General features: G+C 46.0%; 1 protein-coding gene across 1 annotated transcript in view; it reads left to right on the top strand.

The window, feature by feature from the left end:
• Positions 1–17,833, top strand: part of LOC141141151 (uncharacterized) — a 193,800-nt gene that overhangs the window by 152,236 nt on the left and 23,731 nt on the right. The window contains exon 14 of the mRNA XM_073628855.1: positions 9,372–9,545. Coding sequence (XP_073484956.1) covers positions 9,372–9,545 — 174 coding nt within the window. The remainder of the gene's footprint in view (positions 1–9,371; positions 9,546–17,833) is intronic.

Raw genomic sequence — 17,833 nt, 5'->3', positions numbered from 1 at the left:
ACCTTTAGGATGTGGTGGAATGGGAGATTTGCATCATGGATGTGCAGCCGACAATCTGCAGCAACTGTGTGATGCTATCATGTCAATATGGACCAAAATCTCTGAGGAATGTTTCCAAAACCTTGTTGAATCTATGCCGCGAATAATTAAGGCAGTTCCGAGGGCAAAAGGCGGTCCAACCTGGCACTATCAAGATGAACCTATGGTCCAATGGCTCCATAAGAACAAGCAAAAGACCAGTCAGCACTGATACAGAGTCAGACTATCTCTTAAATAGGCTGCTTGGTATCAATGCTAACTTTGGATGTGCACTAAATACACACACTCCTGTGCACAGGTATGGTGCATACTCTATTGCCATGACTCTGTTAGCAGACATGCTTGGAGCAAACCAAAGACTGCATTTCAGGAAAAGAACCTGATATCAACAATACAGTAGTGGTTGAAATGTAATGGTTTATGCTTGCTTCGCTGTTTCAGAGCCTGGACAGCATTCAGTCATCGAGGTAACTATTCTGCACCATATCAAAGTGTGCTTGATAAGAATGTGAGGCCCACAAGTTGTCTAAAAGTTGAAGTTTAACAGGAAATTAATTTTTCAATGCAGTAATGAAACAAAGCATCTAGTGACACAGCAACTCCACCAAACTCTGTAAAGCTTTGGTAGTATAAATGCTCATTGTAAAAGGTTGATGATGTGCAGGATTGCTTTGGGCAAGATTGTGGCTGGGTTCACGTATATGCAAATTGGATGCAAGTTTCCCCGATTCGCATGACATGCGAGTCATGCGAATGGAGCTGGTTCACACAGGTCCAGGGCAGCCAGGGAGCAGTTTGCCAAAGGGTCCTGTGTATGTTTGATTCCGGTTCAGGTGCGAATTCAGGCAAAAATTCAGACCTGAATTGCACCTGAACTGGTGAACAGACACGTACCGGACCCCGGGCACGAACCTGCGGCCACACATATGTGAACCCAGCCTCAATAGAGTGAGGACTTATCTACTAAAAATACATATGACAGTGAATATTTGTTTAACCATGAGATTGCGTGTCTATTGCACATGTGCCAGTGTAATGGTGGAAATAGTATTGTGGTAAAGTATTCAGCATTTATAGAAGGGTTTCATTTACGAGTATAGCTCAAACTACATTCCAGCCTCCTGGCCGAAGGTAATTACCTGTTACTGCCGCTCTGGAGGCCTGCTGAGGAAGCTCATGAAGTGGGCGTAATGCGTTAAGACTGCATGCGTTCCCGCAGTCTGCTACATCTTTGTGGCCACGGTGGCTGATGCCTCCCCATGGCCTTTCCTGCCCGGGATGAGTGACCCATCAGTGCCCAAGCCAACTTCTGCATCAGCATGATAATGTTATGTCAATGTTCTATGGAACATGTACTTCTTCTAAAGGACATTGTGAATAAATTGCAGTGAGTTTATTAAACAGTGTCTGTGGATCCTTGCAGTGTCTTTTATAACTACTTAATTTCAGCCCCTAAGCGCTGTCAGCCCTTGTTGTTTTACTCTCCAAACAATGCCTCTGGCAAACGTACCATTCAGCAGAAAAAAAACAAAACCTTCCATAGTATAATAAGTTCTCATAAAACAATTTATTCAATAAGAGGAAAAAGTACTCACAAACGCAGTGCACTTTAAATCCAGTGCACAGGATATAATCACTGATAGGCATATATATACTGTACATTGCCCCCTTAAGCATGGACATCTAGAAAGGATATGTCAAAATAGCCACTCCACAACCTTCAGGCGTGATGACGCTAAGAGGCACCTGAGACTGGTGGTGGACACACAAAGGTGGAGCACTCCTGCATTTGTTATTTTTGGCACAAGAGATGTGGAGCACATTTTTTATTGGGGCATGTTAGAATATGGAGCACACATGCAGTCTTAACACAGGACTTTAATTTCAAATCAGTGTGGACTTTATCTTATTTATTACTTTATACATTTTTGCAGATTTATATATTACACATATATTTTTATGAAGCTATTTATTCATGATGGTTTGTGTGTATATGTTATGAGGGTTATGAATGATCACATTTTTATGTAATATTTAGTGTGATTTGATATTAAATGATTGCCATTTTAATATTTTTATGCAATGAGTGGTGTTGCGCTGCACTTTTTGTTGTTTATACATATGTTTGGTGTGGGAACTCATGTCAGTGAATAGTGGAAAACAAGCACTGTTTTGTTCACTTAGTATTGGATATCACATTTTTTTAATTCTTTTATTGTGTAGAGTAGCGCGATGATTTTTATCTGAGTAGTCTTCATATTTAATTTCTCCTTTCCTGACTCTTCCCAAGCACTAAAACCAATTAACAAAATGATTACAGATAATATGATTAGATATAATACATCAGAGCAGAGGTTGTTAATAACAATTTATCAATCTGAAGACAGCACTTGATATTAGCTCATGGGTTTAAAAGAGTGAGAAACAGCTTGTTGAAGGAAATCTATACTGAGAGAAATATGGAGGTGATGCAATTGCTTATCACCTTTTAAAAATGCTAGCTTCCTGGCAGTCTCTGACCTCAGTGCTTTCCAGGTCATTGATTCAGCTAGTGAGTCCCAGAGCTAGTGAGTCCCGACCTGTATACTTGTCCTGCATCTGGGACTCTGAAAGTATTCACCTCATCTAGCATTTTCTAAAAGAGATCAGGAATGGCAGCCTTCATAACATATTACAGAAAATGTAGCCATAACAATATTAAAAAAAGTTGAAACTGGTGCGCATGCGCGGAGCTTGCAAAATGGCCGCGATTGCCTAGAGCTCCGCTCCCTCACAGAACGACGGCGCCCATCACGCCTTCCTCAGCGCACTGACGGCCCCCAAAACAAGGGGAGACACTCTACAGGGCCCCGGCTACACCCCCATATGACAGGGGCACAGGTTAAAGGCAGCCTGTGGCCACAATTGCTGGAAGCAGAAACGGCCGGGACATCCAAGATGGCCGCCGCAACACAGGCAAAGCCACAGACACAGGATCACAGCTTCTCCAGTCAGGCGGACTACAGGTCAGAGCAGCCCCACTACCCCCTGCACCTCACTCCAGGAAGGCAAACGGGATACCCACCTATCCTCACCCCCTCACCAGCCTCCACTGAATCCCCCATAGACCGCCCTCTGAAGGACTTCTCTCTGTCTCCCAAGTATTCTCACACAGGGCACACAGGTTACTCTCCTCAGGATTTCCAGGCCAGTGATCAGGCCCTTCAAATGGATGCCCTCTTCCTCAGATTCTCTGATCTACTGAATAAGGGATTAGCACAAACGGAAGCTAAAATCACAGGAGATCTCAAGACTGATTTTATCAATCTAGGAGCCCGGATTGACACGATCGAACACAAAGTTGAAGAAACTATAGCTATCACTAACCAAAACTCCCAGCACATATGTACCGTGCAAGACAAACTCGACATAGCCATGGCACGTATTGACGAACTCGAGAATAGGTCCAGACGATACAATATCAGAATCCGTGGCTTACCTGAAACGATTCAAAATATACCTGAAGCAGTACAAGACCTAATTAAACAGCTGATCCCCACCATCCCATCTCACTGCCTAGAGCAGGACAGGGCCCACAGAGCCCTGGGGCCCCCCAGAAAAGATGGTACCCCAAGAGATGTTATTGCCAAACCCCATCACTACACAGTGAAGGAGGAAGTGATGAGACAGGCCAGAACCGCTCACACAGTCATGTGCATGGGTTACCAAGTGCAGATTTTCGCGGATCTCTCACCCTACACGATCCAGAGGAGGAGATCATTGAAACCCCTACTTCTCGCTCTCACCCAAAGAGATATAAAGTACAGGTGGGCCTTCCCTTTCGCGGTTAAATTTTCTGTTAAGGGAAAACAATTTGCTTTCTCATCCCTCCCAGAAGGAGAAAAGCTCCTCTTACACCTGAAAATCATCTCCCAGGAAGCTGCTATGGACACAACCAATGCCGGAGCCATCTCCAACAAAAGACAGAACCCCCCCCCCGAGCCCCAAATCTCCTTTGTGGTCCACAGGAAAAGCTAAGAAGGCCAAAGACAACAACCCATCTTGAAGCCGGTGGTGACTTTGATATTACCTAACACATCCCGGGTGTGAAGCAGGGACCAGAGGAATGATTCCCCCATCTGTGGGGGTCCCTCGTGCCTAAATCCTAGAGCAGGCTGGTCACCCGTGCACCGGTTACTAACTCTTCGGTTCACTTATTTTTCAGTTTTTGTTTATTTTTTCCACTGACCTCGTTTATCGCAGTGTACGTTGTCCACAAAGCAACTACCTCTCACAAGGACGGAAGTTTTCCCCCCCACACTGCACCTGAGAGTACTTTGGACACTCATTAAGGGGAAACCTGAATAGTTCCCCCAATGGACACTCTGCTGTGCTAGGGGGGGGACTGGGGAGTGAGGAGGGAGGGAAATGTGCTAACAGGGGAGGTGAAGGGTCTATAGCCAGTTAGGCTGCTAGATACTAGGCTATGCTTACTTGAGGATATTATTTACATTTGAAGTTCATGTTCTTTAGAGGGCGTCCGGTTTTGTGACGGACCACTTGCGCACCTATCTAACCCTTGGATACCCATCGGTTTCTGAGGGTTAGGTTGTCTGAGCCTGGATGGGCCAGACATTTTTGGATTCTCTTCAGAAGGACATGTGGGGTTTCTCCTCCCCCGTGTCCTTTCTTTCTTTTCTAGGAGACCTTTACTTTTCTTTTCTGTTCTTCCCTCCCTCCCGATCACAGCATTGCATATAACTGCATTCTGTTTTTCAGATAACATTCACATTCTCGAAGAAGTACCTAACCGTAACCCACCGACAAGGAACAATGATCCTCACACCTTTGCCCAAGTGTCAAAGCATCTCAGGGTAAGTGGGGGCTGTTTACGTTGCATCTTTTTCCTTCTGCTCCATGGCTGATAGCACCGTGACTCAACTACACATAGCATCACACAATGTTCAGGGACTCAACTCCCCGGTTAAAAGGAGAAAGGTCCTTGACTATTATAAACATCTCAAGCTAGACGTTATTATGCTGCAAGAAACACATTTCCCGTCCAGGTATAGCCCTAAGTTTCTTTACCCACACTTCCCACAGTTCTTTCTAGCGAGCGCAAACAACAAAACCAAGGGAGTCGCCATCTTAATCTCCAAAAACCATAAATTTGTGAAAATTTCTGAACATACTGACCCAGAGGGAAGGTTCCTCTTGGTAAAGGGCATGGTGGGAGACCATCTGTATTCACTGGTCTCCTATTATGCTCCGAATAGAGGACAAGCTAAATTTTTCGACTCACTCTTACACACACTAGCACAGAAATTAGAGGGGACGATCATTCTTGGCGGTGACTCGAACACAGCGTTCGATCAGGGGATGGATAAGTCTAAACCCCCGCGGTCTCAACTCACACGTCCCACCAAAGAAAGTCTCAGAATCGCAAAGACGATACATGCACATGGCCTATCTGACACTTGGAGGGAACTTAATCCCAACAAGCGGGACTTCACTCATTATTCTTCCCCGCACAACACTTAAGCACGGATCGACCACATCCTGACCCCATCCTCTATTCTCCCATCAATACACAAAGCCCAAATTAGAGAATCGGCCCTATCAGATCACTCCATTGTCTCCATAACACTGAAAACAGGGGCACTGGGTGGATCTAGGGGACTTTGGAGGCTCAATGAGTCGCTCCTATCTGACCCCATAAGAGTCACGGAACTTGAAACAGCACTGCAGGAGTACTTTACACTCAATAAAACAGCGGACACATCCCCGGAAATGCTCTGGGCAGCGCACAAGGCTTTCATAATGGGTAAACTCATTCAGATCTCCACGCAGATAAAAAGAGAACAAAGAGCTGAAATATTTCGGTTAGACGCAGAATACAATAAACTCAAAGCTTCACACAAAAAAGATCCATCCAGGGCCCCCTCCTCGCTTATCGACAAAGCCAGATTATATCTGAACCTAGCACTCACAGTCAAAGCTGAAAAGGCCATTCGCTGGAACAAACATAAATTCTACACGCAGGCGGACAAAATAGGCCCCCTACTGGCAACAAAACTTTCTCCCCCCATCAAAACTCATGCTCTACCTAAGATCAGGGTAAACGGTCAACCCCCCACAACCAATCCGTCCAAGATACTAGAAGCTTTCCAAGCATTTTACTCTAACTTGTATAGACGACCTATTACACCCACCGCTGACTTAATTCCCAGCTTCCTGAAGGCCCTTCCTATCCCCTCCCTAAAAGACGCTCACAAACAAAGGATGGAATCACCCATAACGGAAGAGGAAGTATTGGGGGTCATCAAGGACCTCAGAAAGGGGTCCGCCCCAGGTCCTGATGGTCTCTCCATACCCTATTATAAATCCTTTGCGCATATTCTAACACCTCACCTGACATCCTTCTTTAACTCCAAGACCAGTGGAGACCCCCTAGACACTCACCTTAACACAGCTTTGATTACAGTCATACCCAAACCTGACAAGAACCTCGAGGACGTTAGCAACTACAGGCCGATCTCCCTCATAAATAACGACCTAAAAGTACTCACAAAAATAATGGCTAACAGGTTATCTTCCTTCATTAGTCAGTACATACATAAGGATCAGGTGGGATTCATACCTGGAAGACAGGGCCCTGACCAAATACGGCGGGCAATAGATATTACCTCGATCTTGCAAACTAACTGGGAAGGGGGATCAACCCAAGCAGGATTCCTGTTGTCCCTGGACCTGCAGAAGGCCTTTGACACGGTCTCCTGGCCCTACATTTTCTCACTATTGGAGAGGTGGGGCTTCGGTGATCGCTTCCTTGGCCTTCTGCATGCCCTTTACTCCCGACCGAGGGCCCAGATATGTCTACAGGGACACTATTCCAAACCTATAGAAATTATGAGAGGCACCAGGCAAGGGTGCCCGTTATCTCCTCTCATATTCGCAATAGCTATTGAAACACTGGCGATCGCGGTGCGACATAACTCGGACATCAAAGGGGTGACCTGCGGGGACCAAACGCACAAATGCGGCCTTTTCGCCGACGACATCCTCCTCTTCCTGACCTCCCCCCTAACTACATTACCCAATCCCTGCTTATTGTTAGAGAAATTTGCCAAAATCTCAGGACTTGAAGTTAACTTCTCTAAATCCCAAGCTCTCAACATCTCTTTATCTCCTCAAACAGTCTCCTCTCTCAAACAATCCTTCAAATTCAAATGGAGCGATACATCCATTCGCTATCTAGGTATCACATTGACTGCTAAAACAGAAACTCTTTACACACACAATTACCCCCCTCTCTTTAAACAACTGGAAACAGACCTTGTCCAATGGTCGAAACATGAGCTATCATGGCTAGGCCGAATCAATTCCATCAAAATGACCCTCCTACCCAGACTTCTCTACTTTTTTCGCTCCCTTCCTATACCAATCAGGAAAGCCCACTTACGATCTCTACAGAGTAACATAATTAAATATATCTGGGGTAAAAAAGGATATTGCATCCCCCAGAACACTTTATTCATTCACAGAAGCAAAGGAGGGCTAGGTCTCCCGAACTTGCATAAATATTACTTAGCAGCCAGACTCGCACAATTGTCCACGATTTACTCCAGATATGAAAAACCTGATTGGGTCAATATAGAAAGACAGGCCATCCCCAACCACACACTAGATCACATACTCTGGTGCCCGACCAAATCCAGGCCACCCATCCTCTCACCCACTCTATCCCACTCCTGCGCCTTATGGGATTCCCTCCGACTGGTCCCGTCTCTGGTCTCCAAGGGTCGCCCTCTAGCACATCTCTTTCACAACCCCAATTTCCCACCTGGACTAGACATCTCAGCTTTCAAATGGTGGCTTGACAAAGGGCTATACCGGATAGGACATTTCTTCACCCCCACTGGACCAATCGATCTCAAATTTTGCATCAAACACCTTATACTCCTCTACCAAATCACCAATTTCCTACATACCATCTGGAAGGAAAAACCCCTTCCCCCCAAATTTACAGCCTACGAGTTGTGGTGCGGTCAAGCCATGGAGCAGAGGGGGGGAATCTCGGTGATATATTCAGCCCTCACTTGTCCCATGGACAAAACCCCATACATGAAGGCTTAGGAGACTGACTTTCAACTTAGCAGAGATCTGGAGACTTGGCAAGCAGCTCTATTCAGATCCAAAGGGATCCAAAATATCTCACTCATGGAGGCAAGCGTCAAACTGCTAACCAGATGGTACCTAACCCCAACCAGGCTAGCAACCATATACCCCACAACAAGCCCTCTGTGCTTCAGAGGATGCCAACACCTAGGCACCATGGCCCACATTTGGTGGGAATGTCCCAAAATCCGCACTTTCTGGAGAAAAGTTTTCTCCATGATCTTTAAGGTGACGGCTTGCCAGGTCCCCAGGATCCCAGAGGTAGCTCTTCTAAACACATGCATCCCAGGCATAACCAAGGCATCACAAACGCTGATTCACTTTATACTGCTGGGTACAAAAATCACAATTGCCAAAGCCTGGAAACAATCAAAACCTACAATCCACACAGTCAAAAGGAAGATCTCTTGGATCATGACCCAAGAAAAACTCACCAGCATTCTGATGGACTCCTCCTTGAAATTCCAAAAAATATGGGAGCCTTGGGCCCAATATATGGGTACTTCCCTCATTCCGGGTGCTCAGGTACAACATCATTCCTAAACATTCTTTAAGCACGTCTATCCAATAATTATGCAAGAGGCACGCAGATGCAAGAATCATATCTCCTCACCTAACATGAGGACCCCCTTCCCCACCTCTCCCCTTCTCACTCTTTCTTCTCTTTCTTCTTTCTATCATCTCTATTGGTTAACTCAAGCCAGAGGGCTAAATGTTGATAAATTCATTAAATGCTACAGTTAGGTAGTCCCCCTCGCTCAGGGGGATACGCAACTGTCCTATTTTACCTGTTTACTCGGCCCATATGGGCAGTGTAGTAAGGGAGAATTCCCTTGCCCGGCACAGTCAGTTCCCATCAGGGGTGCCGGGGGTAGGGAAGAGATCCCTAAAGTTTTAGGGGAAGAGCCAGGATCTTGTTATGTTTGTATTTGGATCCAGATAATCGTCAGAGAGCCTCCCTACAAGTTTCCAAGGCCGAGCAGACTACTGTAATACTTTTCTGTTTGTAACTTTTTAGTGTCTTACCCTAGGAGGCATTCCCTCCTGAGCGTATACATATGTTATTGCATAATTTGTATGTACTAATTAAAATAAAAACATATTGAAAGTAAAAAAAGTTGTAACTATGTCACCACTGCAACCTAACAGTTTAACTTTACTTTTTTTTTAAACAGATATACAATATTTTCCCTTTCTTGGGCTTTCTTCCTGGTAACCACAAAACTATCATGAGAAATGTGCAGGAAATCTTTGAATTTGTTACAAAAACATTCATAAAATATCTGAAGAACTTAGATGAGAGCGACCAAACAAGCTTAATTGATGCATTTCTTGTAAGGCAAAAAGAGGTAAATGAATGTTTTACAAATTATATCAGCTAAAGATAACTAGGGACTGTCCAGTCAGAAGTGTACTCCAGCGGGATTTAGGAGATGGGATCCTCTGGCTGTTTATACTGTACCTACCCTCACTCTGGCATCTGGAAGTAAAAGCAGGGGTAGAGGTGAGTGAACTGACAATTGTGCCCGTTTCCTCCAAATATCATATTGATTGAAGTTGATGATCTGCACTTATCTCAGATGAGTTGGTTGGTAGGAGTTTATAGATTTTAGAAACAGAAAGACAGATAAATAGATAGATACATAGAGAGATAGAACATCACAGGGGAAATGCTTCTGACCCCTACATTTAGCACATCATCTTTTATCCCACATATCCATTTTCATGGCCCAGTAACAATTTAGAGACTTTTCCATACTGAACATGGTTAAGCCAACTGAAACACAATTTTTAAGGGCAACAATCTCAAGATGTCAATTCTTTCCATCCCTGAAACATTTTGTGAGGCATTTTGATGCCGAGGATCCTTGATAATTCTGCGTGTAGTGCTGAATGTTTGTCGGCCGTTCATAAATTCAGATTGGTCCTGATGTATTAGTGAGGGCATGATATTTGTTAGTCTAGTGGCTAGTAATTTTGTGTAAATTTTGGTATCAATATCAAGTAGGGATATGGGTCTGAAGTTTTGTGGGGAGGTAGGTTTCTTCCCTGGCTTCAATGATAAGAGTTATGATAAGAGCTGTTAGCATTTCTGGAGGGAGAGAAAAGGAGCATGCAGCATCATTGCACGTTTGGGTCAAAAAAGGAAGTTTTGAACTGCTTATATTCCCCAGTGAGTCCGTCTGGACCTGGTGATTTATTTGAGGGAAGGGTTGAAATGACTTCCAGAATTTCTAGAGTTGTAAATGGGGCGTTTAGAACGGTAAGTTGGTCTTGGAAAATTATTGGGAGGTTGATTTCCTGTAGGAAGGAGTCAACCTCGATTTTGGATGTTGTACAATGGAGGCATCTTTTAAATTGTGGTGCGTATTATAGTAATGGCTGAAAGCGTTAGCTATTGCTTAGGTATCAGTGAGTTTTTAGTGGTAGGGTGGTATAAGTGGAAAATGTTGGCTTTGTTGTGATAACCTTTGATTCTGAGGGCTATGGCTTTTCCTGCCTTATTGCCTATAGTGTAGTGCCTAGTTTTTAATTTTTTCTGGGATTTTTCAAATGATTCTAAGAGGAACATTCTCAGTTCCTGTCTAAGGAGTAGGCGTTTTGATTTGAGAGATGGATCAGGAGTGTTTTCTTTTTTTTCTCAAGGTCAGTAATGGAGGAAGTAAAGGTATCTAGATGCTGTGATCTCGTCCTCTTTTCTCTAGCACTCAGCTTAAAAGAATTCCTCTGATGAACGCTTTGTGGGTGTTCCAAAGGGTAGCATTATTGGAGGTGGTTCCTTTGTTCAGTTCGAAAAATTCCTCTAGTCGGTCACGTGTGTAGGTGGAATGTGAGGGCAACTGTGGGATCAAAGCGTTGGCTCTCCAAATCCTCATTTTGGAGACAGATAGTAGTGTGTCGATGGTGAGAATGATAGGTGCGTGGTCAGACCACGAGATTGTGGATATAGTTGAGTTTGTGATGTTAGGTAAGAGCCATTTGTCAACTAAAAAATAGTCAATTCGAGTGTAAGAGTTGTGGCGATAGGAAAAGAAAGTGTAGTCACGTTCTGTGGTGTGGTGACATCTCCACATATTATACAGATCATTATTCCTTATAAAGGTCCCCATTGGGGAGGATAGTCTGTTGGTGCGTGATGATATATCCATTAGGTTGTCTGGCACTTTGTTGAAGTCACTACACATAATGAGGTGTCCTTGGCAAAAGTCCTGGATCCGTTTCTTTAGTTTAGTTAGGAATTTAATTTGTCTGGTGTTGGGTGCGCATACGTTGAGTATAGTACATCTGGTGTTGTCTAGGGTGCAGTCAAGAACTATGTATCTACCCTCGATATCAACCAGGCTGCTGTGGAATTGGAAGGAAAGCATATTTTTGATCGCTATCAGCACTCAATTTTTGTTTGTGGGGCCAAAGGCCTTAAAGATATGGGGGAATTTTTGTTGGTGCATAGATGTTCCTCATCAAGTTTGAAATGTGTCTCTTGTATGCATAAGACTTTGCATCGGGGTTTGTGCTCTGTAAGCCAGAGGGATTTTTTTTTTTACTGGGTGATTCAGTCCCTTTGTGTTGAGCGACAAGAATTTTGGCATAGTGACTGATGTAGGTAAGACAGCTGAAATTTGCGGGCTGGTTACTTACTGCTGGAAGCTGATATGTGACTGGATGAGTTGAGGTAGTCAGTAGATGGCGCTGTAGGAGCAGGGTTTGCTGCAGCAATGATAGGAATGGATATGCCTGGATGCTCTTCGTATGTTCTCAAATAGGGATGAGCCGAACACCCCCCGGTTCGGTTCGCACCAGAACCTGCGAACGGACCGAAAATTCGCACAAACGTTAGAACCCCATTGACGTCTATGGGACTCGAACATTCGAAATCAAAAGTGCTCATTTTAAAGGCTAATTTGCATGGTATTGTCCTAAAAAGGATTTGGGGACCCGGGTCCTACCCCAGGGGACATGTATCAATGAAAAAAAACTTTTAAAAACGGACGTTTTTCCGGGAGCAGTGATTTTAATGATGGTTACAGTAAAAAAAAAAAAAAGTGAAATATTCCTTTAAATATCGTACCTGTGGGATGTCTATAGTATGCCTGTAAATTGGCGCGTGTTTCCCATGTTTAGAACAGTCCCTGCACCAAATGTCATTTTTAAAGGAAAAAATCTCATTTAAAACTGCTTGCGGGTTTAATGTAATGTCGGGTCCTGGCAATATGGATGAAAATCAGTGAGACAAACGGCATGGGTACCCCCCAGTCCATTACCAGGCCCTTTGGGTCTTGTATGGATATTAAGGGGAACCCCGCACCCAAATTAAAATAAGGAAAGGTGTGGGGCCACAAGGCTCTATATACTCTGAACAGCAGTATACAGGCGGTGCAAACAAGACAGGGACTGTAGGTTTGTTGTTAAGTAGAATCTGTTTGTCATTTTGAACGGGTACATTTTTAACGTGTTTAGCTCCAGCCAAAAAATCTTTTTTAAGCTTTTTGAAAAACATAGGGAAGGGTTATCACCCCTGTGACATTTGTTTTGCTGTCTGTGCTCCTCTTCAGAAGATTTCACCTCACTTTTTGTCCCAATGACAAATGTTTTTTGAAAATTTGGGGTTTTTTGTGGAACAAGGATTGGAAAGCATCAGTGGAAAGGAGAAATGTTTTTCCCATATTAACTCTTACAGGAGAGAATTTCCCTTCCTAGGGGTAGATTTCATCTCACTTCCTGTTGTCTCCTTCCGTTAGCAAGTAGGAGTCGTTTGTAAGTTAGATGTTTGAAAGTAGGGGCCTGCCCTATATACTCAGCAGAAATTTGGCCCTTAGGTGTTGTTGTGGCCACAACAACGTAAGCCCTCACAGGGCCCTGCTGTGAAATATTAGATCAAGAATTGTAATTACATGCCCCTGTTGAACAGGGGCAGAAAAATTGGGCCTTTGGTGGTGGTGGTGGTGGTGGTGGTGGTGGTGCTGGTGCCACAACACTGCAACCCCTCACAGACACTCTAGTTGGAACGCAGGAACGAGCCCTGCTGCAAAGTATTGCATCAAAAATTGTAATTACACACCCCTGTTAAACAGGGGCAGAAAAATTGGGCCTTAGGCACTGGTGCTGGTGCTACAACACTGCAACCCCTCACAGACACTCTAGTTAGAACGCAGGAACGAGCCCTGCTGCAAAGTATTGCATCAAAAATTGTAATCACACGCCCGTGTTAAACAGGGGCTGAAAAATTGTGCCTTAGGCATTGGTGGTGGCGCCCAGAACCAAAAATGTTCTTTCAAGCTATCAGCGTGATGATTGAGGAGGAAGAGTATAATTACTCAGGGATAGTCACTCAGCATCAGCATAGGCAGTCTTTGAAGGGATCTGAGATTTCAAAAAAAATTATTCGGTTACATCAGCATCAGGTGCTTGGTAGCTGGTGATGATCCAAGACTGATTCATTTTTATGAAGGTCAGTCGATCGACCGAGTCGGTGGACAGACGCACCCTGTGATCGGTTACAAAGCCTCCAGCAGCACTGAATGTGCGTTCTGAAAGAACGCTGGATGCAGGACAGGCCAATAGCTCAATTGCATACTGTGCAAGCTCTGGCCAGTGATCCATCCTCAAGACCCAGTAACCCAGAGGATTTTCGGTGGGAAAGGTGTCCAAGTCTGATCTCGCCCCTAGGTATTCCTGCACCATGTAAAACAGACGCTGGCGATGGTTGCTGGAACCGATCATACCTTGGGGCTGCGGACCAAAAAATTGCCTGAACGCATCGGTCAGACGGCCACCTTCTCCACCGCTCCTTCTTTGACTGACCGAAGCCTCAGCAACACGTTGTCCAGAAACAGGAGTTTGTAACCTCCCAGTCTCTGGGAACGCGTTGCACAGACCTTTCTGCAAAGCCTCCCGAAGATGTTTCATCCTCTGCTCCCTCTGCGATGGCAAGATAAGGTCCGCAACCTTACCCTTGTAACGTGGATCAAGGAGGGTTGCCAGCCAGTATTGGTCCTTCTCCTTGATACCACGAATACGAGGATCCTTACGCAGGCTTTGCAGGATCAGGGAGGCCATGCAGCGTAGGTTTGCTGAGGCATTCGGTCCGGAGTCCTCTGGGTCACTAAGGACGACATGGTCCACAGCCACCTCCTCCCAGCCACGTACAAGTCCATGGGTTTCTTGGGACTGATCCCTTAAAGACTGCTGCTGATGCTGAGTGCCAGGCTCCACCTCCATACTGACACAATCTTCCTCCTCCTCCTCCTCGTCCTCTTCCTGTGTGATTGGCGGGCATGCAGAAACACTGTCTGGATAAAGGGGGCCTTGAGAGCTAAGGAAGTCCTCCTCTTCCTGCCTCTGTTCTGCCTCAAGTGCCCTGTCCATTATTCCACGCAGCGTGTGCTCCAACAGGTGGACAAGGGGGACAGTGTCACTGATGCATGCACTGTCACTGCTCACTATCCTCGTGGCCTCCTCAAATGGTGACAGGACAGTGCATGCATCCCTGATCATGGCCCACTGGCGTGGAGAAAAAAAACCAAGCTCCCCTGACCCTGTCCTGGTGCCATAGTCGCACAGGTACTCATTGATGGCCCTCTGCTGCGTGTGCAGCCGCTGCAGCATGGCCAACGTTGAGTTCCACCTGGTGGGCATGTCACAGATTAGGCGGTTCTTGGGCAGGTTAAACTCCTTTTGGAGGTCCGTGAGCCGAGCACTGGCATTATATGACCGGCGGAAATGCACACAGACTTTCCTGGCCTGCCTCAGGACATCCTGTAAGCCCGGGTACCTGCCCAAGAACCGCTGCACCACCAAGTTAAGGACGTGAGCCAAACAAGGCACATGGGTCATTTGTCCCTGTCGGAGGGCAGAGAGGAGGTTGGTGCCATTGTCACAAACCACCATTCCTGCCTTAAGTTGGCGTGGCGTCAACCACCTCTGAACCTGCCCCTGCAGAGCTGACAGAACCTCTGCCCCAGTGTGGCTCCTGTCCCCCAAGCACACCAGCTCAAGCACCGCATGGCATCTTTTGGCCTGGGTACTTGCGTAGCCCCTTGAATGGCTACGGAGCACTGCTGCTTCCGAGGACAAAGCACAGGTAGAGGCCATGGAGGAAGAAGAAGAGGAGGGGGTGGAGGAGAGAGGTGTGTCACAATCATTAGCATTTTGGAGGCGTGGTGGCGGAACAACCTCCAACACTACTGCACCTTGTCCTGCATCCTTCCCAGCTGCCAGCAGAGTCACCCAATGCGCCGTGAAACTTAAGTAACGTCCCTGTCCATGCCTGCTGGACCATGAGTCAGCGGTAATATGCACCTTACCACTGACCGCCCTGTCCAGCGAGGCATGGACATTGCCTTCCACATGCCGGTAGAGAGCCGGAATCGCCTTCCGTGAGAAAAACTGGCGTTTAGGTACCAGCCACTGAGGAACCGCACATTCCACAAACTCATGGAAGGGGTCAGAGTCTACCAACTGAAAAGGCAGCAGTTGAAGTACTAGCAATTTTGCCAAGCTAGCATTCAACCGCTGCGCATGTGGATGGCTGGGAGCAAACTTCTTTCGGCGGTGCAGCAGCTGGGGCAGGGAAATTTGCCTGGTACAATCTGACGTCGGTGTACCAAAAGCAGATTGCCCACAAGTACTTGGCTGTGACACACCTAATTCTACACCTTCATTCCTCTCAGTGCAGGTCTCAGAGAGGACTGAAGGTATAGTGGGGTTGGAGATCTTAGCTGATGAGGAGCAAGGAGAGGTCCTCTTTGTTCTTTGGTGTAGGTCTTTTAGATACGCTTGCCAACGAACTGCATGGCAGGTCAACATATGTCTGGTCAAGCATGTGGTACCCAAGCGGGAGATGTTTTGGCCACGCGAGATACGCTTGAGACATATGTTGCAAATAGCAGCGGTGCGATCTGATGCACTCGTCTCAAAAAAGGCCCACACCAAAGAATTTTTTGAATAACGCGCAGAGACTGCAGCGCCCTGCACATGTGGAGCTTTGGGGTGTGATGCAGTCAATGTGCTGCCCTTAGGCTGGCCCCTGGAGGGCATCCTGCCTCATTGGTGATGTGCTGCCTCCTCCTCCTCCTCCTCTCTCCTATCAGGCACCCACGTTGAGTCAGTGACCTCATCATCCCCTCCCTCTTCATCACTGGAGCAAACCTGGCAGTATGCTGCAGCATGACTGCCAGATTGCTGTCCTTCTTGGGCACCCCCTCTGTCTGCGCTCATGTTACTGCCTTCATTGAGCTCAGTATCATCATCAGAGCCTTCCAAACGCTGGGAATCCTCCTGGAGCATGTACCCAACACTGTGGTCAAACAGTTCGAGGGACTCCTCAGGATGACATGGTGGGGCTAGGGAAGGAGTCACTGATGACATTGAGCCGAGGGAAGAGGCCGCTGCTTTGCCAGACAAAGTACCCTGGGCATGGGTGAGAGAGGATGAGGAGGATGAGGACGGCTTGGTCATCCACTCGACCAAGTCTTCCGCATGTTGTGGCTCAACACTAGGGATGAGCTTTGTGTTCGAGTCGAACCCATGTTTGACTCGAACATCGGCTGTTCGATCGTTCGTCGAATTGCGAACGATATGGGCTGTTCGCGCCAAATTCGTGTGGCGCATCACGGCCCATAATTCACTGCGGCATCGCAGTGCATTGCTTGCTGATGATTGGCCAAGCATGCACTATGACCCGCATGCTTGGCCAATCACAGCGCCGCCTTAACAGAGAGCCGTAATTGGCCAAAGCCAAGGAGGCTTTGGCCAATTATGGCTCAGGGGATTTAGTACACGCCCCACACTATATAAGGCCGCCTGCACGGCGGCCCTGTGCAGTGTGTTCCGGTGTGCTGAGAAATAGAGAGAGAGAGAGACAGTGTCATTTCATTTGAGTTAGCTAGATTAGGCAGGACAGTCAGTCAGTTAGCTGCACTTAAAGTGTATTGTGTATATATATATGCATCCCAGGTGTTGCATATATATATATATATATATATATATATATATACACTGTATTCAGTTTAGCTAGATCCGTTCCTGTTATCTTCTAGACTATTTGCATTTAGTGCAGTGCGTCCTGCTCACAGTGTTCAGCTAGATCCGTTCCTGTTATATTCCTACTGACAGGCAGGCTTGTCTTGTTACAGTATTTTGAAGAAAATTACTGGTGTTCTTTTGATCCTATTAATACCACAGTCAGTCAGCTAGACTATTTACATTTAGTGCAGTGCGTCCTGCTCACAGTGTTCAGCTAGATCCGTTCCTGTTATCTTCTTACTGACAGGCAGGCTTGTCTTGTTACAGTATTTTGAGGAAAATTACTGGTGTTCTTTTGATCCTATTAGTACCACAGTCAGGCAGCTAGACTATTTACATTTAGTGCAGTGCGTCCTGCTCACAGTGTTCAGCTAGATCCGTTCCTGTTATCTTCTTACTGACAGGCAGGCTTGTCTTGTTACAGTATATAAAGCTACCTGAAGAAAATTACTGGTGTTCTTTTGATCCTATTAGTACCACAGTCAGGCAGCTAGACTATTTACATTTATTGCAGAGCGTCCTGCTCACAGTGTTCTGCTAAACCTACAAGTTAGTGGGGTGCGTCCTGCTCACAGTGTTCAGCTAGATCCGTTTCTGTTATCTTCTTACTGAC

Source organism: Aquarana catesbeiana, linkage group LG04 (genome assembly GCF_042186555.1).
Source record: "Aquarana catesbeiana isolate 2022-GZ linkage group LG04, ASM4218655v1, whole genome shotgun sequence".
NCBI lineage: Eukaryota > Metazoa > Chordata > Amphibia > Anura > Ranidae > Aquarana > Aquarana catesbeiana.
This window is presented reverse-complemented; position numbering and strand designations above follow the sequence as displayed.